Here is a 25,659-nt window from a genome sequence, read left to right as displayed (position 1 = left end):
ATTTAGACGATAAAATCTCCATTATAATTTAGTCGTCAATTTTAAAAATAAACAAATAAGTTTGAAAAACCGGAATCATCAAAAACATGGGCTTAAGCATACAAGAAAAAATTACACATATATAAACAATGTATTTAATATTTAATTCAGCTCTTATATACTTTCTTTATAAATGTTCTTTTATAAAGTCTGAAAAATATATAAGTAATTCTTTGAGCACCCGAGTAACTATTGAAGCACCTGTCAATCTATCTGGTAATTCTTTATTTGACACACAAAAATATTTTCAAAATTGTTTTCTTACAATCATCTAATCAATACTTTTTATTCTGATTCAAATAAAGAGGTGTTGAATCGATTTATTTAATATATTACTTCGGCATTTTATGTAGATTTTTCAAAGAAGAAGACTTTTACAACAGACGATGGAAGTAGAAATGTTGTTTCTTCTGTCTCGTCGATACCGTATCAATATGTATCCTCGTTTATTAGTAACAGTTATGTCAATAGTATTTACATTATTCGTTCTATTGAGAAATCTACTGAATATTCATTTAGTGAAATCAACAACAACTTTTCTAAACTATCAAAAATAACTTATAATTTGCCTTCATATATTGAAACAAAAAATGCAACTCAAATAATAGCCACAGCAAAAACATTAGAAATGTCTTTAAATTTTTTATCTGTAAATGACTCTTATAAATCAGTTAATAAAACATCAGTTTATCAATTAGTATCAAATAATAATTTAACTTTATTAATTGTTCCAACTGCCAATACGTTGATTTTTCCAACTAGTGTTGCTTCTGAAAATTCAATAAATTTTTCAACCAATTTGAACTCTACTGAAATATTGTTTAGTAATTTGCCATCAAGCATTGCTTTGTCAGAATTATCAGTTATGAGTTTGCAAACTAATTTTTTTTCAGTTAAATCAATAAGTTTCCAATCTATTATACTTTTTTCAGTAGAATCAACAATAAACTCATCATCTAGTACTTCTACCTCAGAGAACTCAATGATAAGTTTATCCACTATAGTTTTGCCTTCAGAGAAGTCAACAGTAAGTTCTGAAAAGGTAACTTTTACACCTAGTTTGACTTCATCACCAAATTTCTCAAATCAATCTCAAGTAAACTCCCATTCTGTTTCAAACATGTTTAAAACTTCTAAAATTATATTTAGTGTTTCAGCAAGTTTAAGTACTTCTATAATAAGCTCCGTGATTCCAGAAAGTTCTTGTGAACAATCAACTGAAACATTTTCAAATGCAATGACTAATATGACACAATGTATTATAATTCATACAAATCCAATGCAGATATGTCTTAAATGTGCAAAGTATTATGATATGCTTCAGATATATCACAAGTATCTTGTCAACAATTGCATCTGGTTAGTTAGTCAATCAAATAAAAAGTATCAAGTTATTACAGAAGTTCTACAGGCTCAAGAAAGAACTTGGCAATCATTAGGGTGTGAGAGTAAGTTATATTATATTTTATTGTTTAAAATTAAGGTTCTTATTTATGCTTTTTAACTATATTTACTAACTTGTTTACTAAATGAAAGAAAGTGATTTCCCAGTTCCCCAGTTTTAGTCCAGGGTTATTCCATATCAAATCACCTAGTTTTTCAAAAGTGTCCCTGGGTACTACCTCAAATTTGCATCAAATTTTGACCACCCACAGTATTTATAAAAAAATACAAACCTCAAAATTTCAGCTGGATTAACCGAACCCTTCAAAAGTTATAATTGAATTAATATTGACTAAAATCAGAAAAATTTGAGTATCTGGAGCTTACAGTAGATTTTTTTAATTTTTAACAGATCATAACTTTTTAAATAAAATAGATGATCACCTTAAATTTTTAAGGGTAATAGTTTTCCACCCAAATTATCTATTCTAGTAGGTGTTTTTGACTGATTTTAAACAATTTTTGAGTTCTTGTACCTCAAAGTTGCTAAATAAGGCAATATTTGAACAAATTTTGGAAACTTTAATGTGCTACAGGATAATACCAACAGATAAGTTGTGCCAATTTTTTGTTACTTTCGTGTACTTAGAGTAACCACTTGTGGAAAATATTAAAGCTATGTGTTAAAAGTTATTTTAGCACTTGCATCAGCCTGTTAAAGTATCACTTTTTTTAAAAAATATGGGAAATTACATTCACTTTGTAGGCATAGAAAGTAGCGTAGACGGTTAAAATAAATTATGAAACTTTTTACTGGCAAGGTGCTATATATAGACAATCACCAAAAAAAATTTAAAGACCTATACCCTATCTTATGACATAATTTTAGCATTTTGAGTGTAATGCTTTTCTAGTTTAAAAGGATACCTAATAGTGCAAGTTATATTATATTTCAAAAAAATAAAAATGCTGAAAGAAGAAGTGTGTATACACTTAAAACACAATTACACTAATTTTTTATCTCTGATTTACATAACTCATAATACTGTTATAATCATTATTAGCAAGTTTGTAGTCACGAGCACTTCTACCCTTAATGGATGGAGCACTTATTTAACCTATTACTTTGTCAAATAAGGAACCCGACACTGACTTGATTGTGCATCATTAGTCCATTTTAAATTAATTTTTTTCTATGCATGAATTTTACATTAACATCTTGGTTTTCATTACAAATCTCAAGCACAAGCCCTATGTACCATTATCATTGTAAAAGCATGCAATGTATTTACCAGGTTGAAAGTTTGAAGGATCTTTTTTTGCTAAGTTATTATTATTCAGTAAATGGGTATCATAGACAGTATTGCTAGAGATTCTCCGTAAAAATAATTTCTCTCCACCTGGTACAAAACTGTGATTGCTTCTCGTGCCTGGAACCGTGCTGATCTCTTCATATTGTTTCTTTAGGTTAAAATATATTTCATGGTTATTGATATCACTTGAAATATAAAATATGTTAACACTATTAATGTTATTTTAGCCCATGTAAACAGTTCATTTAGTGTGAGAATCTGGTTTGGGTTTGCAGCTTGTAGACTTGCTTTTGCTGCTTCTCTTTTTATAATTTCTCCTATTCCATCACATGGACTTTTTGCCATGAGATGTGGCAAAGAAGTGATGCTCAGCATTTATATTGTGATCTTCAAGATGGTTAAGTTTAACTATAATTAAGTTTTAATGAATTAAATTTAGCATTTAAGTTCAATTAAGTTTCCAATTAAGTTTAACAGACATTTATAATTTTTGTACTGTGACACAGCACCATCACTGAAGTATTTTACTTGATTGATTTTGGGTAGTTTGATTTTAATAATAGGAAGTGTATTTGCGAGAAAACAATGAACTGTTGTTTGGTCATGGAGAAAATGGTCAGAAGTTGTACAATAGCATTCACATTTGAGTTGATTTTTTTCATCTTTGTAATAAACAGCAAATGGATATAAGGTAGCTTGATTGGCTTGCCAGTAAAATCCTTGTACAGCATATTGCTCAAGAAAACTATAGTTCTCTTCAAAACCCATAAGAATAAGACAAGTGTGTTGATCTATTATTCTTTTTACCTCTGATAAGTAGGAGGATTATGCTTCTTTGATAAAGTGGTGGTGACAAATGTCACACAAAGTTTCACTTTTGAAATGTGACAAGTACAGTTCAGTCAGTTGACACTCATTGTTTGTATGTGATCTGATCGTCAAAATCAAAATCATCTGTTTTAAACACATTTTCCAAGTAAGTCTTCAAATATACTTTACTGGGGCAGTTGGAACATGCAGCTTTGACTATATTACAAACACATACTTTCATCAAATCTTTGTAATATATTAAATGGCCCTTAGGAAAAGCAGTGCACATCAACTTAGCATTTTGATGATTAGAACATATGCAAACTGAGTGTTTTTCACTACTGTCAACTGTTATGCAGCACTTCCGCCTTAGTTCACAGAACTTGCTAAATCCAAATTTGTATTTAGGGTATAACTTCTTAAACTTCTTAATTATAAAATAAAGTTCCTTTAATGGAACTAATATTAAACGATTTTGTTTATGAACTTTTACATTATTTATACGCACAGAAACAAAGTCTTTTTTTCCTGAATATTGTCTTGTGAATTCTTAAGATTTTTGTTCAACAATATCTTCCAAAAGCTGTCCTATTTTAGCTTCAGGTTAAGCAAGTATTCCTTTTTCATTTCAACTTTCGAGCTTTCTTAAGAAGATGTTCTAAAGCTAAAAATGTTTTGCAAGTTTTTTCAATTGATTAACTATCAGGAGTTAGTGTAAGTAGTTAATTTTTTTCTTCCTTCAAACTTTTTTTCATTTTATTCTTTATTGCATCTAACAGTTTGTCTAAATCATTACAGTTTATACATTTTTGCTCTTTTTCTGATACTTTATCTTTTGAGTCTATATCCAATGCTGATGCTACTAGGTTTGTCATACTTGTTGCAATTTTTAAGCCTTTTGCTTTCCATATCCTAATTTGTTGCGTCTATTTACATTTTTGAGTGGTGATATTTCCAAAAAAGACACACTCTTGTTAAGAACTGTCTAAATCAACTGAATCCTTCTTCAGCAGCTTCATCTTGACTAACTTCTGTAATTTTTTTTCAGATTTGAATTCATTCATACAGTTAGTACAATTTTTTGACCAGGCTTTTTTACAAACTTTTTGACCAGGCTTTTTCATGGTGAAAACATATCTCCACATTTGGTTCGAAAGTGTGTCCTATCCTTTAAATAAAAACTTCAATATCAGTATCTTTTAGTCTTATTCTTCCTACCATTCTACAATATGACATTTTATCACAATCTTCATTTAAAACTCTTCCCACACACATTTTACATTTTTTACTAATCTAAAAATATTAAAATTGAAGGTTATAATCTTTAAAAAAAAGCTTTTTTTTATTTTTCCAGTAATAAAGTCAGTAAAAATAAAATTTCAAGTACAAATGTGATTAAAACTGTCTAAAATACAACCAATAAACTATTTCTACATATAACTATTAATGCACACACAAAACCTTTCAATTTTTGGTTCTTGCAATATTAAAAACTAAAATAATAAAATCCAGAAAATACTATGCAGATTTAGATTTTAATACAAACTTTTGAAGCAACTGAAGTATTTTGCACTCAAATTATAACCATGTGAAAAGTATACCATTATATTATATGCATAAAATTTAACAAATACGTAGTATAAAATCATATCAAATAAATTAAGTTAAGACACTGGTAATGTTATTTTAGAAAAAATTGATTATATTTATTCAGGGAAAAATTAAAAATATACACCTAAGTCATAGGGCTACAATCATGTCATAAGATAGGGTATAGGTCTTTAAATTTTTTTTGGTGATTGTTTATATATAGAACCTTGCCAGTAAAAAGTTTCATAATTTATTTTAACTATCTACGCTACATTCTATGCCTACAAAGTAAATGTAACTCATCGTATTTTTTTGAAAAAGTGGTATTTTTACAGGCTAATGCACATGCTAAAATAACTTTTAACACATAACTTTAATTATTCCAAAAGTGGTTACTCTAAGTACACGAAAGTAACAAAAAATTGGCATAACTTGTCTGTTAGTATTGAACTGTACCACATTAAAGTTTCCAAAATTTGTTCAAATATTGCGTTATTTAGCAACTTTGAGGTACAAGAACTCAAAAGTTGTTTAAAATCAGTCAAAAACACCTACTAGAATAGATAATTTGGGTGAAAAACTATTACCCTTTTTAAATAAAATATCAGGTGATATTTTATTTAAAAAGTTATGATCTATTAAAAATCAAAAAAATCTACTGTAAGCTCCAGATACTCAAATTTTTCGATTTTGGTCAATATTAATTCAATTATAACTTTTGAATGGTTCCGTTAGTCCAGCTGAAATTGTGAGGTTTTTATTTTTTTTATAAATACTGTGGGTGGTCAAAATTTGAAGCAAATTTGAGGTGGTACCCTGGGACCGTTAGATGATTTGATATGGAATGACCTTCCATGATTCTCTACTAATTTTCTATTTCATACTTATTTAAGTATGACTCATTTTTATAACTAGCTCAGAAAGAGCTAATTATAGAATATAAAATAAAAGTTCTGACTTTTTTTCTAAGCTCTTTTTGGCTGTAAGTTTGATCAGGGCTATGCATTTTTTTGGTGATATTGCCACCAAGAGGTTTGGCATCTAATAGTTTCACTCTTTTCCTAGTCTTATCTCAAAGTAATATAGGGTTTTTAAACAGAATTTTTTCCTTTTAGTTAAATTACCTTCACTACTATTAGAGGTCTTGCCTCTCCCAATATAGGCTCAGTGTAACTTTCAGAATCAGTTTAATGTCATGGCAGGATGTTTATAAAATTAGTTGTTATTAATAGGTTGTTTTTTTATAAAATCATAGAGTGGAGCAGTTGAATACTTCCATGCAATTTATCAAAATAAATTTATTATAACATTTTTTGATACACCATATATAAGTGTACAAAATATATTTTGATTAAATATAATTAATAAATATACATTAGTGCGTTATTTAAAGAGTTCAAATTAATCTATTAGAATGTTACATTCCTAATTTGGTTGCAAGAACTGTTACACCTGAGTTTAAAAGGTTTCTCGATTTAAAATATAAAGTCGAAAGTTGTTTCCGAAATGTTTCATTAAAGGTATTTTTTTTTTTCGATTTCTTGAGTTTATTGTGCTTTTTTATTTTGAAAATTTGATTTTTTGTTTATACTTTTTTTTTTTTATTAAATTATATTAAAAGTTTTTTTAATAGATAGTTAATCTACCATAGTTTCATTACTGGTTAATTTTTGTACTGAAATCAAAATTCAAATGTACTTTTTTACTAATTTATATATGATGAAACAATAACACCTATATTAGGGTTTCTTTAATAAAAGATTATTAAATGAAGTGTCTGTATTCTGACATACTTTGCCATACTAGTATATTCTGCCATACTTTGGGTAAAGGAACTATGCATTAATGCTATAGATTTTAAATAAATTATAGAGAGTGAAGTTTAGTTTTTAATAGTTCTAAATACAGTAAATATATTAATGTTTATATTTGCTGATTTCCATATTACTTTAGATTTTATTAGATATCATTAGATTTTAAAGCTGCTTAAACATTTTAAGCTCAGCTTTTTTCAATTTCACACACATTTTTTTTCTTTTTATCAAAGATCAAAAGAGTTTACTTCTAATATCCTTTATTAAACCTTGTGACTTTTATAATTTTGAGGCTAATATTTGTTAAAAATTTGTTTATGGAATTGTCCCCATACCTGACATGCATATCTTAGATGGGATCCAAAAAAAGCATTTTATATATTAGGAGAGTTTCTAGCTTTACATAATGGTGGCCTTTCTGCTAGCATTCCATTAGATCTGCTGAGTTTCATTGCTAAGTCATTTAGATGGTCTTGAAAAGAAAGATTAGAATCAATTTTAATGCCAAGGTATTTAATAGAGTCTAAAGGATAATATTTTTGTCCTTTAGACTCTATTAAATATCCTGGGATTAAAATTAATCTTTCCTTTCAAGATAATCTAAATGACTAAACATTGAAACTTAGCTACTCAGCAAACTAAGGTAAGTCTATCATTTCATCTCTAATACATGGGTCTGATTTTATTTACACACTTAAGTATAAGTAAATTATTTATAAATTATTGTGTATTTGTAAAAAAAACCTTTCCTTTGATATGTCCCTCGAATAAAGTGGTCATAATCTTCCTGCCATTCCTTTTAAACAGCTTAACTTATTGTTAGGTATTCAAATCACTCCATCTTCTGTTGGTAAAGTCAATTCTCAATTAATCTCTTCTATTCCAGTCTTCTAATATGCATTTCTATTGTGCATTAGAGGGAGAGGCAGCAAGGTAAATGCTATTGATTTTGACATATTAAAAGCTTTCATAACGTTTGGCATGTTGGTCTTCTCCGTTAACTTGCTACACATGGTGTATCTGGGAATGTTTTGAGATTATTAAATCACTTTTTTCTAACAGCAGTATTAAAGTCACCCTTGGAGATCAACACTCTTCTTCACTTCCAGTAACTTCTGGGGTACTACAAGATTCTATCCTTGGTCCTGTATTGTGTCTTTTCCATAATCTTCCTGACAATTTTTCATAACGTGGCTCTATTTGCTAATGACTCAACTTTATACTTCTGTCTTGACAAAAATTCTTTGCTTTTTGATTGTTTAGAACAAATTGCCAATCTTGAATCTGATCCTTTTTCTTGAGTCCTCTACTTTATGTCTTCCCGGATTACCATCTACTACTGACCTCTCATGGAAACCATATTTACAATCAATTGCTAGGTTGGTCATCCTACTATATCTGTTACTTCATGCTCTAAAAACTTTTATTTATCTAGTATTTCTCCTCACACATCAATGATTTGAAACTCTCATCCATCTTCCTGTTTCAAACTCATACAATTTACAACTTTTTAAGTCTAGTGTTAACGGTTTCCTTGCTTATTAACACTATTCTTATCTTTCTGAATTAACTGTGTAACTTGTTTTCTAGACAATCCTAATCACTTATCTTTCTGAGTTTACTGCGTAACTTGTTTTCGATCCTAATCACTTAAGCCTAATCACTTATTCTTATTAATGTCTTGTCTCTGACTCTAACTGGAAAAAACCATTTTTTTATAATTATGAAATTGATGCAAAAATGGTATTGTTTGACACTAAGGTCAATTCTCAAAATCTTATATTTTATATTAAAAGTTAGGTTCTAAAGACTATTGGTGAATCTTTAACTATTAAAGAAGGGTTATTAACAAAGGCAAGTCTAACATTTCATAAATCATACATGTTTTCAATCGTATTACCTCTCACATAAATAAGGCAGAGCTATTTGCAAGAACTTTTTCTCTAATTCATATCATGAATCTTATGACCTCACACTTCCTGTCATCTCAAAGAAACAGATTTGTTCACTGTTAGATATTTAAATCATTGCCCTGCATCATTGGTTCCAATTTTTTTAAACTATGGAGAGTTTTTCACAGAGATTGCTCTTATCCATCCAAGATATTTATTTTGCTGTTAGGCAATTTTGAAATGAGTATTAAATTTTGTTTTCACTAGATTCTGATTTTCAAAGATTTAGTTTTCATTAGATTTATTTATAAGACACAGTATATTACACATTTATAATCCTAACATCTAATAGAGGTTTACATATACATTTATTACTGAAACATCCGCACATTGCAAATTAAAAAATTTACAACACTTATATAGATTGACACATCCATTCAACACATCAAAAACCAACGTCTATCACAATCACAGATTAACACATTTTCAGCATTCATCACACATTACAGATGTCTTGATGTAATTTATAATGTTGATAGTTCCATTCACTACATCAACCCACTGAATGAAATCCCTAATCCTAACTTATAACCCACTGAATGGAATCAACCCACTGAATTAATGTGATCGCATATCATACATCTTTCACAATCAACAATCAGGTCAGGTATCTATCACATTCAACAATCAAATCAAACCATTTTTCATACTCCACAATCAAACTAACACATATCGCACAACTCAAACTAACACACATTACACAACACAAACTAACACGCATCATACAACTCAAACTAACACACATCACACAACACAAATTAACACACATCACACAACTCAAACTAACACACATCACACAATTCAAACTAACACACATCACACAACACAAACTAACACATCACACAACTCAAACTAACACACATCACACAACACAAACTAACACACATCACACAACACTAACACACATCACACAACACAAACTAACACACATCACACAACTCAAACTAACACACATTACACAACACAAACTAACACACATCACACAACACAAACTAACACACATCACACAATACTCAATTAAATGGTTTTTATTAACTTTACAAATCACAAAAAAGTTTATAGAAAATTGAAGTTAAAAAAATTGAAGTTAAAAAAAATCTTGTAACAAAAGTACAGGATAAAAAAGTTGTTTGAAAAAAAGTTTTGTAACAAAAAAACATGGTAAAAAGAAAATAGTGTAAAATTTGTAAGTTGATGAAATAAAATTTGTAAGTTGATGAAATATAAATTATGAATGTCTCAAATAAAATGAGTATAACAAAAGTTTAAGTAAAAAATAATTAGAAAAGTCAAGTGAAAAATATAATTACAGTTCAGTATCATTTGAGCATCAGTTTATAATTTTTGTGTGAAAAATTCATTTGTTCATTGTTTTCATTTTAGTATTTTATTTCATTTCAAAAGTTTTGTTTGAAATGTTTTTTTTGTTGTTGTTTTTTTTATCAATGCTGTTGTTTTTTTATATTTTTATATTGTTATAATTATTATGTTTTTTTTTGTTTTTTTCTGTTATTATTTTGTTTTTTTTATATTGTTATGTTGTTGCTTGCTTGATTAATGTAGTGTATTTAGTTGAATAAAACCATATCCAAAACAAACTTTTGTTATAGTTTTAAAATAAATAATATAAAATATTTCTGGAATACTTATTTAATAGAACCAATTTATATTTAAGAGTCAAATACCCAATTCAGCTTTAAGTGACGATGTAGCAATCAATAACACAAAGTTTAACAATACATGGAATGTTTGTAGTAAATGCTCAGATGTTTCTATGAATATTTTAAGAAATTATAAATACCGTGAGGATAATGATGACAATAGTGATGCACTTTGGTGTGCAGATATAAATGTTGCTGTGAGTATTTTTTATAGTTTTCAATAATTTTCATTTTTTTACATGATTTATTAATTTAATAGGTTGTTAAATCAATAAATCATGCAAATCGTATTTTTAAATACAAATCATATTTTTATTCAAACTTTTAACTTTATTTATTGAAAACAGTGAAATATATATAAATATAATATATATTTTTTTAAATTTAATATCCTTGATTTAGACTGGTTTTTAACGGGTGATGCGGAAGTTATCGGACAAATCCTAATTTCATTATTTGAGCATAATAATTAGTTTTTGTGGTTTTATGCGTCGGCATAAATGTTCTATAAAATATAAACTTTATTATTTGAAACACAATTATTTAAAATGAGGTTAAATGCAGCTGAACGAGAATCTTTTCGAAAGCGACTAAAAATGTTTTTTGTAAATAAACCTAATATAAAAAAATAAAAATCGTAAATCATTTTGAAAAGGAAGGATTTGCTCAAAGTACAATATATGATAACTTAAAAAGACTTGAAACTGTTCAATCGTTTTCTGATAGAAAGCACCCTGGTCGTCCGACATCCTGGACTAGAGAAAAGAAAGCCGAATTAACGAGACTTGTCAACAATCGAAAAGGGGTCAGTCAGAGAAAAATAGGTATTAAATTCGGTGTAAATCAATCGACAATTGGTCGTCAATTAAAAAAAATGAATATTAAATATAGAAAACATGAAAAGACTCCAAAATACACTATAGAACAACAAATAAATGCAAAGAAAAGAAGCAGGAAACTAGTTAACCAACTCTATAACACAAAATCGCTTCTAGTCATCGATGACAATAAATAATTTTGTTTTGCAGGGGACAACAACAAGTAGTATCCAGAATTTCCAGGCATGGAAATTCTGGATACTACTTGTGTAGTATCCAGAATTTCCATGCCTGGAAATTCTGGATACTACAAAAACAACAAAAAGACATGCCCAGAAAGTGTTCGTTTTATAGGAAAAGAGAAATTTCCAAAAAAATTATTAATGTGGATAGCCATATCTGACCGTGGTATGTCCGAGCCATTGTTTCGCACTTCCAAGGCTGTAGCGATCAATTCATCAATCTATATTAATGAATGTTTAGAAAAACGACTTCTTCCATTTATTCACAAATATTATGGAGACTTTAACTATTTATTTTGGCCAGATTTAGCAAGTTCTCATTATTCTAAAGATTCTCTAAATTGGATGGACCAATATGTCTATTATGTTGATAAAGAATCCAATCCCCCAAATGTGCCTCAAGCACAACCAATTAAAAATTTTTGGGGACATTTGGCACAGAAGGTTTACGAGGGAGATTGGCAAGCTTCAACAGAGCAAGTTTTGATTGATCGCATTAAACTAAAACTACAAGAAATTGATTTAAACTTTTTACAGTCGCATATGAAAGGCTTTAGAGATAACTTCCACATCACCCGTTATAATGTCATTTTCACATTTAAGTATAACATTTTGAAAGAGTAAAAACAACCTTTTTCAACCAAATGCCCTTCCTGGCATTAACCTGTTTTGCAGATCAGGATCATCCAAAGTTTACAAGCTCTCCCTAATCCTATCCACAATTAAATTTGGGGTTTTGTATAAGATTTTTTCTTAACCTAGGCAAGTTGCCTTTACCACAGTTAAAGAGTGTCACCTGCCACATGGTGCATAAATATGGTGATGCATAAAAAAAACTTTAGTTTCTGGGGAATACAACATTTTTGAGCCATTTTCAATAAACTGCTAATTAAAAATTGCTAGTTAATTATTGTATATTATTCGAATATTTTATAGTTTTATAATACTACTTTAAACAAATTCCAATGAGTTTAAAGCACAAACAAAATGTTTAAAAAATCTTTAAGGCGACAAAAATTTTGTTTTTTGAAAAAATCTTTTTAATATTTGTAGCACAAAAAGAGAAAAAGAAACTTTATTTCAGTTTTTTTTTTTTTTTTTTTTTTGATTAACCATAAAACATTGGTGTCACTTTTTGATCTTTTATTGTCTGTGTAATTCAATTTGATGCAATTTTGGTTTAATTTTAGTAAATAAAGCAAACAGCTCTGTCATGTATCACATCGGATGCATTAAGTACTTGTCACAATGCTTTAGTTTTATATTATTAATATCAATATCTGAGTTTTATGGTTAATATTTTTTATTTAGGTTACTGAAATAAAAGAATTATGGAATAAAAATTATAAATGTAATAAACAAGTTGTGAAGGAATTCTTAACTGTTATTGCCATCACAAGCTTCTTTTGCTTTTTACCTGTTATATTTTATGTTGGAGCAAAACTTCATTTTGATGTCAATGAGAGAAAAAATGGTTTGTAAAACATACGTTTCTATGTTTTAATTTTACAAAAATTTATAATGAATGAAATAAATAGTATAGTATAGTACTTTTTTTATTATTTGATATTTTCGTTTCTTTAAAGGTAAAAATGAAAATAAAGTTTTCAAATTTTCATCTTGTCAAAGAAGGCTGTCTTCTTTGACAAGATGAAATTTTGAAAAAAGAAAATATTATATAACAAAAATTACAAATGAAATCTTAACAACAAAATATTTTTTATTATTTATTTTTTAAAACATATAACATATGTTCTTTATTTGGTTTGTAAATTTAAATTTTATTTGTTTTGTAAATATCTTTTAAAATGTGTCCACCGATGTGCAAGTTTGGTAGCTAAGAATTTCTGATTTTTTTTTATCAAATAGTTAATGAACAATTTTTAATAATGATTATGAACAATTTATAGAAATATTTTTTGATTTGTATTGTAATTTAAAAAAAAGATATATACAAATAAAAATAACATATTTGTGAGCATAAACATAACTTTTGTCAGAAAAACTATTTGTGATATATATTCATGATATATGTTTGTGAACATGCCATAACAATTTTTACTAAATTGGATTATTAATAAACAAAAAAACCTTGTTATCTGTTTAATGCCTAATGTGTATAAAAGTATCATTATATTAAAGTTGTTTGTAAATAAAAAAGTAATTATTCTAAATATCATATTTTTTAAAGTTTGTTTCATTCCACTTGTTGTATCAGATTATTTCATGCATAATTGCAATTTTATACTATGCTACAATTTTAAAAAGTGTTTTTTAAAAAATTGGGAAAAAAAATGAACTTGTTTTTTTAAACAATTTTTTTACTTAAATGAAATCTAGTTAATAGTGTATTTAAAGCTATATGTAGATAAAATCTAGTGCCTAGTGTATCTAAAGCTATATGTAAATGAAATCTAGTTTCTAGTGTATCTAAAGCTATATGTAAATGAAATATAGTGCTAAGTATATCTAAAGATATATTTATATTATTTCAATTAAAACACTCTTTGCCTAGTGCTCAAGAACTAGTTTTTAGTTTATAATCAAAAAATTTTTTCATTCAGTTTGAAAAATCAATAAAAGTTAACAAACTATGATGACAACAAACTATGAAAAAACTTATGTTAAAAACAACTTTGAAACTAAAAAAATCATTTAATCATAAATTTAATATATATTTATGGAAATTTTAATTTTTAATTTTTTTAATTTTTTTATTCTGATTGACTACCAACAAGGCTGCAAGAAACCACTATTAAATTGGAAGTTACTAGAAAAATAGAGTTGAATTGCAAAGAAACAGTTGACAGTAGAGTTGAAAAGTTGTAAGTTGTATGATTTAGGAAAACATGAAGATGAGATCTCTCCCATCTTCATAATTTTAATTGAAGCTCACCTTTTCTGTTTTGTTGTTGGAATATATAATATTGAAATAGTCTTCATAATATACCCCGCATATCTACAGATAATTTATTCAAGTGCATTTTATTCTTAAGAGTTCTTGAGAGTACATGACGCCATTGAATTTTTTGTTTGTTTAAAAGATTGGTTTTGTAAAATAACAAAAAAATCAATGGCGTCATGTATTAAAACTCTTTGGAATAAAACGCGCTTGAATAAATTATCAAGTCTGTAGGTTGAGGCGTATATTATGAAGGCGTATATTTGGCCTACATTAAAACTGAGAAGGCGAGCTTCAACTAGAACAAAAAAGTTAGTTCTTCTTGGTATGCATTTTTTCTTTTGTTTTAAACAAAGCAGTTTAGCCTAAACATTTTTTTTTTATCATTCTCTTTAATATAAACACAACATGTCTTAGAGGTTTGGGATTCCTTTAATTTATTTTAATAATTTTTTTTTTATATAAATTATTTTAATTTATAAACTCTATTCAAATAAGTATTAAAATAATTTATATAAATTATTTTGATTTATAAACTCTAAAAAATTTAAATAAGTATTGAAACTTTTTTTCATATAAAAGAATGCAAATTGATCCAAAACCTAAACCTCAGTCAATGTATGTACACTTAACTGTGCCTATTTAGTTCAGTGGATGTATGTGCACTCCACTGTGACTACGGCTTTAACAGTCAATGGCCATAAGGTTCAAGAGTCGAATTATAAGAAAAGTTTTTTGCAAATAGTTCAGCCTTATCCTTAGGAGAGGTATGATTCATGAATGAGAGATGGAATGTTAGACCTACTTTTGTTAACGATGCTGTTGAAGATTTTCCAAAAGTCTCTAGAGCCTAACTTCTGAGATTATATATGAGATTTTGTGAACTGAGAATAACAGAGTTTAGCATCAGACATTCAGCATTATATCTATTTTCGATTTCTTGGTGTCAATATAAATAGGTGTCAAGAGAGTTGCTCTTTTAAAAAAGATGAAAAAATGATTACGATTAGATATAGCAGCTGCACAAGAAGTTGAAATCATGGAGCAAAATGAGGTTTGACTTAAAACGGACAAAAAGGAATAATAGCTTCCATTCCTGCCTGGATCCAGGAGGTTATGTAGAAGGTGCATTTAACAGCTGAAGGAGAAAAGACAATGGCCCAAGGACTGTTTTTATATATTGTTTATATTACCTATTGATTTTAAGTTAGTCGGTTATTGTTTGCACAAGAAAATCTTCTCTGGCATTCTTATTGTTTTTTTATAAAGTAGTGTTCTTTTCAGTTTGACATCTTTCTGTTGCTGTTATTTATATGCTGTTATTTATGGTTATTTGGTTTGCTTGTTTTTTTGATTGTTTATGCTTTTCTGTTTCCCTATTTTGAATATTTATTTATACCAACATTTTATTTTTAATGATATTTTGACATTTATGTTATTTATTTGTTATTATTTATTCGAATCTATATTTAGTGATATTTTGATATTTATGTTATCAATACACTGTTCTCTATGATTATCCTGTAAACTGTAACTTGATACTGTAACCATTTACGAAAGTTAGAGATGTTTTAAAGAAACCATTAACCTTAAGACATTGCTAAATCGGTTATCTTGATTTAATATTTAGATAAAAAATTCACACTAATGCAACTTGCAACTAACAACTTGCCAGAAACCAATCCCTCGTGGGTCCAGTGAGGGATTTGTTTCTAAAAACAAATCCTTCGCTGGATTTGCTTCCAGAAAGTTTGTCGTATTTGTTTCTAAGAAGTATAATTGTTTTTATTTTACAAATTTTGATTATTCATTATTCAAAACAATAATTCAAACGTTTTGTTGATTTTTATATAAAGAGTTTTATAAATTTGATTTTAAAGTGTTTTTGTAAAAGGTTTTAATAAAAATTTTTTGGTATTTAATTTCTTTTTTTAGCACAAAATTTCATTCTTAATAGTTTGTTAATTTAATGTTTTTCTTTCAGCTAATAGATACAGTCAATCTGAATAGTGGTTCCGCCTTTGTTTTCACTAGTGGTGCCACCTTTGTTTCCACAATATTTCCACCAGCGATTTCATCTTGGTTCCCACCAGAGTTTCACTTTTGTTTTCACTGTTTGGTGGCTAAAATATTTTTTTGAAATAACTTTTTTTATAATTTTTTTCTTGAAAAGAAATTTTTGTACTAAAAAGAAGTTTCTGTGTTTTTATTTAAGAACACATTGTATGTACTAATGATAATAAACTTTAGTGTGTTTACATTTTGGAACACATTGTATGTACTACTAATAATAAATTTTATTGTTTTTTATATTTGAGAACACATTATTTGCATTGATGTTAGTAAACATTTTTTTCTAATAAAGAAATTTCTATTACGCTCTCAATCTGTTATTTTTATATTTAATATTTATTGTTAAATAAAATTTGATATTGCATGGTATAGAACCACATTATTTTGATTTTATTTCCTTTAATACCGCACACCAAGAGGCTGATTAAGCGCAAATTGCATGACTATATGCAAATCGACATTAGTTCTTTATTTGGATTTAAAAAATTAGCGAACGAGCAGAATTGCGTCTGAAAGAATAAGCAAACACTAGCAAAAGTGCAGATCACAACACAATTTGATGCAACGTGATGAAACACAATTTGATGCAACGTGAAACTCTCGCATCTAACTTTTATCAGTGATATCCTTGATACGGTTGTATACTTAATACATAACAATTTTAAACATTTACTTTTAAAATAGCCAATCAAAAAAATTTTTTTTTTCGAAATAGCCGATCAAAATATTGTGATTTTAAGAACTTTTACCCCAATTGTTTCAAATTAAGGTTGCAAACGAAACTTTGTTTGAAACCTTTAGTCCATCTGCTTTAAAAACACAATAAAAAGCAAAATCCCAGTAAAATTATATACTCACACAAACACACACACATACATGTATGTATGTGTGTGCGTAGGATATGTAATATACTCTTAGTAAGTTTTAATTTTCTACCATCAAAGGTAAAAAATTGTATGAAAAATGGTTATATGTAATATAGTTTTCTACCTTGAGGTTATTAGGTTGAAAGTTATTTGAATATACCACATATAAACTTTACAAGAAAAGTATCAGAGCGTGCGCACACGCTTTGATATTTTTTATTAAAGTTTGAAGAGTTTTTACATTATAGTTGTTTTTGTTCTGAGAATGTTAATGCTACTTTGTATCTAAATCAGAAAGGAGAGAAAGAAAGAAAAAAAATATATATATATATATAAATGTGTGTGTGTATATATATATATATATATATATATATATATATATATATATATATATATATATATATATATATATATATATATATATATATATATATATTATGCAACCCTCTATCCCTATACTCAATTTAGTGGAGTTTTTATGCAAAAGTCAAGAAAATATCGAACATTTATACTCAAAAAATATTTATCAAAAAAGTTCATCCCCCATTTTTAAAAAATTTATGGCATATAAAAAGTTTAGTTTTGCGACTCATGTTCCAGTGTCACATGTCTTCATGGAAAATCAATAAAACATGAATAATTAAAATAATTTTACAGTGTATTTGACAATAAGTATTTAATGTTAACTATTTTCATGTTATAACATAAAGGCACTAAATCTTGCATCAAAAATACCGCATGTTCTGCACATATATTTGACCATTGTGTTGGAATTGGTGCTGGCTCTGTTGACCAAAATGTCTTCAAAATTTTTATGCTTTTGGTCATTGCATGCTATTAATAGATTAAAAAAATCTGCAAGGTTGAAGCAGTGACCACCGAACCCTATATCACCCCATAAACCACAGATGTGGTTGAAAAGATTCCAATTCTTGGCACTTTGGTATTAAAATGTAAGAAAGTACAACAAAAATTACTCTCGAGTTCCATCTTGCATTGCCTATGATTTAAGTGAGATTCACTCTTGGAATGTTATCTGTGCTTGTAATCTTTCTATAGCGAGCTATTAAGTTTATATATTTGTAGATTTTTTATTTTGTCAGTTTGACATTAACTTTAACCGAATTGAAATACGGTTTGCAGGGCAGTTCAAACATGGACTTGCGTAGCATATTGATAGCATAGTATGATTGCTCAAAGTCAACTAAAAATCTGATGTAAATAAATTAGCATCATAATTTCAAATTTTTTTCTAATTTTTTATATCGGTTTATATGATTTGTAATGTATAATTTTAAATGATCGGTTATATGATTTGTAATTCAATTACTTACAATCTGCAAGCCTATATCCCAGTGGGCACAGTACGTTTTTAAAACGTTCTTTGGACGTTTTTATTAGGTTTAAACCTTATAAAAACGTCTAAAAAACGTTTTAAAAACTTTTTAAAAACGTTTTAAAAACGTACTGTTCCCACTGGGATTGCTGTTATATTATCTGTCAATATTACCTTTAAGAAATTTTTTTTAAACTTTTAATTTTTTTCGCAATTTTTTAAATTTTTTTATTTAAGTCATGTTATTCTTATATTAATGCAAAACACTAACTTTTTTATTTACAACGTGAAATATTTAACATGTAAATATGTCTTTTTACAGCGGTTCTCGACGACAAGACCATACGGTCTTCTACGAGTTTCCGCGTTTTTGTTTTTTTTGTGCGGCCGTGGCGCAGTGGTTAGAGCGCTTGCTTTATAAGCAGGAGATCCAGATTCGAAACGAGCTCTGGACAAATTTTCGCGTCACGTTAAGGAAGGAGGCGTGAACTTTCTGGTTAAATGCACTTCCGCGGTGCTCTGTGACAAGACCGTTAGGACTTCCTGGGTCACCTAAAATAAAAAAATTAAAAAAATATATATATATATATTCTAAAAATCTTTACTTGTTTTAACTGTTTATATTATTTTAATTTAGCTTATAGTTTTTATTAACGAATATTAACGAAATTTTATACGTAGTGTTACTACATTGATATGTATTTATATTAGTATTTTTGTATTATATAAATAACAAATATTATTAAATAGTACATAATAATATAATACACATTATACTATGCATTTATATGTTATGTATGCTATGTAATTTAAAAGCATTATGTCATTTTTAGCGTTTCTATAATGTTTTACCATAACACTATACTTTACTAGGCTAAGTTGATTATTTTTATTATTGGTATCTTGCAATCAGAATTAATTTTAGCATTAGAAGCCATAGTGATTTAGTTGTTCAACTGGCAAGTAGAATGTGACCATTAGATTCAAGAGTTGAATTAGAGTAAGATGTTTTTGCAAAAAACTCTGCCTTTTTCTGGGGAGAAGTAAAAAGTCAGATCCATGAATTATAGATTAAATGTTAGACTTACTTTAGTTAATGATATTGTTAAAGACTAACCAAAAGTCTCTAGATCCTTGCATTTGAGATAAGAAACAAGATTTAGTAAACGTAGAAACAGACTTGAACATTAGACAGGTCCTTTTTATATTGGTTTCTTGGAATACAAATAGGAAATTTGTTTATAAGAGAGATGTTATTGTAAAAAGGATTAAAAAAAATGATTATTTCTTAATAAAGCAACTGCTCAAGAAGGTAAAAAATGCAAAGTAGAATGTGGCATGACTTTATATTGAAGAAAAGAAACAGAAGCTTCCAAGCTTTTATTCCCGAAGGAAAAAAAGCTTCCAAAATGCGCTTTATGCATACATATTATGGGCATAAACATATATTTTTGCTATTTCTTTTGATGCTGGCAAACAATATCCTTTCATATTTATATAAACTTTAGTATTTATATGCCACAACATGAAAAGCATCAAAAGAAATAGCAAAAATATATGTTTATGTCCATAATATGTATGCATAAAGCGCATTTTGGAAGCTTTTTTTCCTTCGGGAATAAAAGCTTGGAAGCTTCTGTTTCTTTTCTTCAATATGAAGTCAAGCCACATTCTACTATGCATACATATTATGGGCATAAACATATATTTTTGCTATTTCTTTTGATGCTGGCAAACAATATCCTTTCATATTTATATAAACTTTAGTATTTATATGCCACAACATGAAAAGGAGGCATAGTCTTAGACAGATTAGAAAAAAGTGTCTTATTGGACAACGTTTGTTAAAGAAGATTACAGTGATTCAAATATCAGCATGTAGAAAGGTAAAAGCTTCATGAGAAAATGGTAGTGATAGAAGTAAAAAAATCTGAAAAGAGTGCCTTATATATTGTGTAAATGAGGTTTAGTTAAATAAAGAAAAATGCTCTAGATTGTTTATATTAAAGAAGCAGCTTAAAAGCGGAAAGCTAAGGCCTGATGATGATGACGATGATGATGATTATGATGATGATGATGATGATGATGATGATGATGATGATGATGATGATGATGATGATGATGATGATGATGATGATGATGATGATGATGTTGATGATGATGATGATGATGATGATGATGATGATGATGATGATGATGATGATGATGATGATGATGATGATGATGATGATGATGATGATGATGATGATGATGATGATGATGATGATGATGATGATGATGATGATGATGATGATGATGATGATGATGATAATGGTGATAATGATATATATACAAAATATAACATGAACTTTTGACGTCCATTGGACGTCCAAAGACGTACCATTTTGAACTTGGACATTTTGGACGAATGGACCTAAACGGTATGTACTATGGACGTCCAAGGACGTCCTGTTCCCATTGAGAAGCTTGGAAATGTTTAAGATAAACTTCATATACTTCATACGTTCACTCACACTTAGAATTCTCAGTACAAGCCGTATCCAGCTCAAGATATAGTCAAACTTCAGCAAGTTTAACACCAAGCCACAAAACACATCTTTGTCATAAAGCACTTACCCTACAGTCAACGACCATCAAGACAAAACTGACAACGCTAATCGAACGAAGAGATCTAATTAAATAATACAAAATTAACAGCAAAACTGGTATAGTTAACTTTGCGACCCCTTAACGTTAACCAAGTTCAACGTCTTTATAGAAACAATTTCGTCACCACCCGTTTGGCCAAACCATGGAAAGCTTTAATTCAAAACGCGGTGAATTCAACAATTCTAAATAACTTCATACACGATCTATCTTTACTATAACACCTTAATTGTAATTTGAAAGCTATAAACTGTATTCTAAACAACTTTTATTTATAAAAGTCTTTAAAAATCTAAAATTTGTTAAACTGTTAAATTGCTAAAATTTGTTTGTTAAAAAATTAATAAGCTTTTTTAAAACTTATAACAACTATGTGTAAATTATGTAAACATTTTTGAAAAGCTTGTTGTGAAAAAAGTTTTATTTCTAAAGATGTTTCTATTTTTCAAAGAAATATATATTTAAAACGTGAAAAAGGATCATAAGCTTAAACTGCAGGAAATTCGGTTTATGGGTGGTTCCAGTAAAATCAATTAAGTTACTAAAAAGAAGAAGATAAAAACAGTGATTATAATTGTGTACAGTAAATGTCGCGCTATTTCAAGGATAAAATGTCAACCTACTAGTCAAGGACGAAATGCTACACAATTCTCTCTACAAACTCAAGTAAAATGGAGTTTTACTTATTTCATCCCTTCTTTAAAAAAAAAAGTCCAATCTTCCTTTTTAAAATTGTTTATTGAAAATGGAGAAATAAGTAGGTATAATGTTACAAACTTTTTGGGTGTTTTTATTGACAAGAGTCTAAATTGGAATAACCATATCGCTTATTCAGGTAGTAAAATAGGATTAAGTAAGGGTCGGAATAATATACCAGTCACGTTATTTGTTAAAAAAACCACCATTTAAACAAATCTTCTATAGCTTTGTTCAAAGTTATCTAAACGACGTTAATATAAATATAATACGAAATCATTTGGTGATTTCGTGCTTATTTATTCTGAACAGTTAGGCAAAACCCAGAAAGACATATCAAAAATCAAATAGATAAATCTATTCACAATAAGATTGTAGAAATTTGAAGAATACTTTTACTAATCTTAATCTTATCCATAACCTTTTGATGCACACATGACATTGGTCTTCACGGCAAGTTTAATGATAGTGGAAATGTATACAATCTGTTTTAATTTAGAAGAGAAGCTATTGATAATGATAATTTTTCATAAGTTGATGCAAGCACAAATTATTAAATCAATAATAAAAATTTACAAGTTTTTCAATCCAACACGGTTGAAACGCGGTTGGCGCTGTTTGAGGTCTAATTACTCAGTTGTGCAAATGCGCCACACAATTGATGCAACCCTAACTGTCGTTGTTTTTTTTGAGAAAGCACAAAACAGATTTCATTAACACCTAATGTACCATTGATGCATGGTCTGCAAAGCACATAAGCATTCGTATTTCTATGGAATTTTCAAGGCAATTTGTAATCAATTACAAAATTTAAAGATAAACAATGATTATAAAACGCAATATGATGTCCACTAATTATTGTGTTCTTGAACATCATCAACTTTTGGTTGGTTATCTTTATTTACTCGGCGTTATTGAAACCCGTTACTCAGTTATTGGAAACAATAAAATTGAATTCGATGAAGTAGTCAGAATCATTACATTAATGAATATTTTTCTAAACATCTCTTAATTACTGTAGCCATATGAAAAGAAAAAGTCATTACTGTATTGACTACTTCAGACAAGTTGTAATTGTGACGTCCTCGGATTCCATCATATCATCTTCGATGAACCGTTTCTCGAAATATAAAAGTCATTTTTTTCAGTTACGCAGGCTTTAGCCTGCAATCATGACAATTTGAGATAAACTTACTTTCCTGTAAAAAGTTCTAGCTTAAATAAATAATTTTGACGAATACAATGAGAAACAAATTATATTGCTAATCATTCAAGTTAGCAACACTATCTAATGAACAACCTGTCACTATAGTATCAAGGTTCTGTGCATGCTCTATAGAAGCGCTCTTAATTTTTTTGTAGTCATGAGTTACTTTCAAAAATTTAACAGTCTTACTGACTCCTTATAAACTTATTTGTTAATGGATCAGGAAAGGAAAAAAGAGTCAAAAAAAAAATAATTTTTTTTTGACTCTTTTTTCACACAACCTTGTCTTGAGGTATTCGATAAAAAACTTGTTCACACAACCTTGTCTTGAGGTAATCGATAAAAACTGATTATCTCAACCATTATTAATGCTAACAAAAAAGTTTAACAAAATCAAGAGAACAACTCCATAAAGAATGAAACAATGAATCTCCAAACCATTTTGACCAATGCTGCAAAACTAGAAATGTTTCCAGGCATTGAGTCGCTTTATCTGTACCTAAACTGCAAGCATATTCTTTTAATCAATGTTGCGTTCTACAAAATTATTATTTTATCGTGTTAATGAGGTCCGCCACTTTTGTATTTCCTAAACGTGAGTCTTAAAGCTTCTAGATGTACGTAACATAAAAACACCAAGATTATTTTTATGATTTTTAAGACCTGGCTACACGGTTATACATCTATGTTCTATTCAGTTGAATGCTGAATGGAAATGGCAAAAAGTTGAGTTTTGTAATGATTTGCTGCAAAAATCTAGGAGGCTTTTCAACAAATTTACAATGAATGACTTTATTTAACAAAGACACCGCTTTAACTTGTTTTCTTTAATCCCTACGAGTTCCGCTATGTTTAGTAAACAAGGGTTTACAAGAGCTTCTGCTATGTGTATCGCTTTTTTTGTCGGCGAATGTGAAGTGCAACTTTGTACCCTAAATATGATTTTTATGTTTGAATTTTACCTAGTTTGGTTTTTTAAGCACAAAAAACACCTGCGGCATCATATGCATTTCTAGAGTGGACAAACTTAAGATGTTCTTACAATTTCGTTGAATTCATATTGCAAGCATTTTACCACATAAAAAGCACAATGGGTTTTGCGCTCTATCATTTTTAGAAACAATAGTAAAACTATATCCGACATTTGAATCAAAGTATCATTTTAACAAATCTTAAGAAAAATTTTTTTTTCCTAAGATTTGTTAAAATTATACTTTGATTCATATGTTTCAAGTTTTTTCACAAAATTTCACTATAATTAATTATTGCAAAATTTTTATATTAATAAGTACATGCTTTAAAACAATGGAAATGATCATGAAAAAAAAATTTACCTCAGCGGGTAAGTGTCTTTCTTTAATATGGATTTATGTTCAAAATCTACTTTATTATTAAAGATAGTTTATTCAGAAAATATTTTATTATTAAGAATCTGTCATTTGTTTTTTCATTATTATAAATGTACGTTCAATAACTTGTAAAATAATAATAAAAAAACTGCACCAGCTATTGGGGATAACACCTGAATAAGATCTAAGTGCTGTAATGACTGGTGATTTAAAAGTCAGAAAACGAGTATTCACGGCCGCATCGCCTGGTAGCCGTATACCTGGCATGCTCAAGTGTACTTTTTTTTTAGGTCAATGACCATTTTATCATTCAGGACCTTTTCTGTTTTATGAAAGTTATCTTTAGTCAAAGATATGTTTGTAGTTATCATTTAATTGCAAAAACAGCCTGATTTATTTGGACTGATTGGTTTTAAAAGAAAGCGTACAATTTATAAATTTAGTTCATGCATAAAGTTTTAAAATATGAATTACAACACGGTATAAACAGCTAATTTTTTTTTATTTGACTTTCTTTTCTTCGTTTTCAGAATTTAAAATTTAATAAAAATTTTAATAAAAATTTTAATTCAATGTCCTACTTTTTTATGCTAAAACAACGGTTGTTTAATTTCATTATTCGTTTACCTAGGTCTAGAGGCCATTGGTGGATAAAGAGATTTTGAGGCTTGAGACTATTTTATAGTAAGGTCTGGCATATTAACATGAAAAGGAAATAAGTAAAAAAGTTCTCCTGAAAAAAATTGGGCAACCAAAAGTACGGTACCTAGGAATATATAATATCGCAACCCTTACCCCCCCCCCTCCTCCTTAAGTCAGCTCTGCTAAAAGCTAATTTTTCAGAAATGCCGGTGTACTAACTGAAGTTAAAGGCATCCCTGCTTGATATATATATATATATATATATATATATATATATATATATATATATATATATATATATATATATATATATATATATA

The 25,659-nt window shown here is 28.2% G+C and overlaps 1 protein-coding gene across 1 annotated transcript; it reads left to right on the top strand.

Annotated features, from left to right (window-relative positions):
• Window positions 1–16,910, top strand: LOC136080483 (mucin-3B-like). Its single transcript, XM_065797196.1, has 6 exons — window positions 1–255; window positions 393–1,487; window positions 6,549–6,655; window positions 10,577–10,759; window positions 12,934–13,096; window positions 16,509–16,910. The coding sequence occupies exons 1-6, from the start codon at window positions 129–131 to the stop codon at window positions 16,532–16,534; spliced, it is 1,701 nt and encodes a 566-aa protein (XP_065653268.1). The 5' UTR covers window positions 1–128; the 3' UTR covers window positions 16,535–16,910.
• The last annotated feature ends 8,749 nt before the right edge of the window (window positions 16,911–25,659 follow it).

This window comes from Hydra vulgaris, chromosome 05, assembly GCF_038396675.1.
Source record: "Hydra vulgaris chromosome 05, alternate assembly HydraT2T_AEP".
NCBI classification, from domain to species: domain Eukaryota; kingdom Metazoa; phylum Cnidaria; class Hydrozoa; order Anthoathecata; family Hydridae; genus Hydra; species Hydra vulgaris.
Note: the sequence above shows the minus strand (reverse complement) of the source record. Positions and strands in the feature narration are given on the sequence as shown.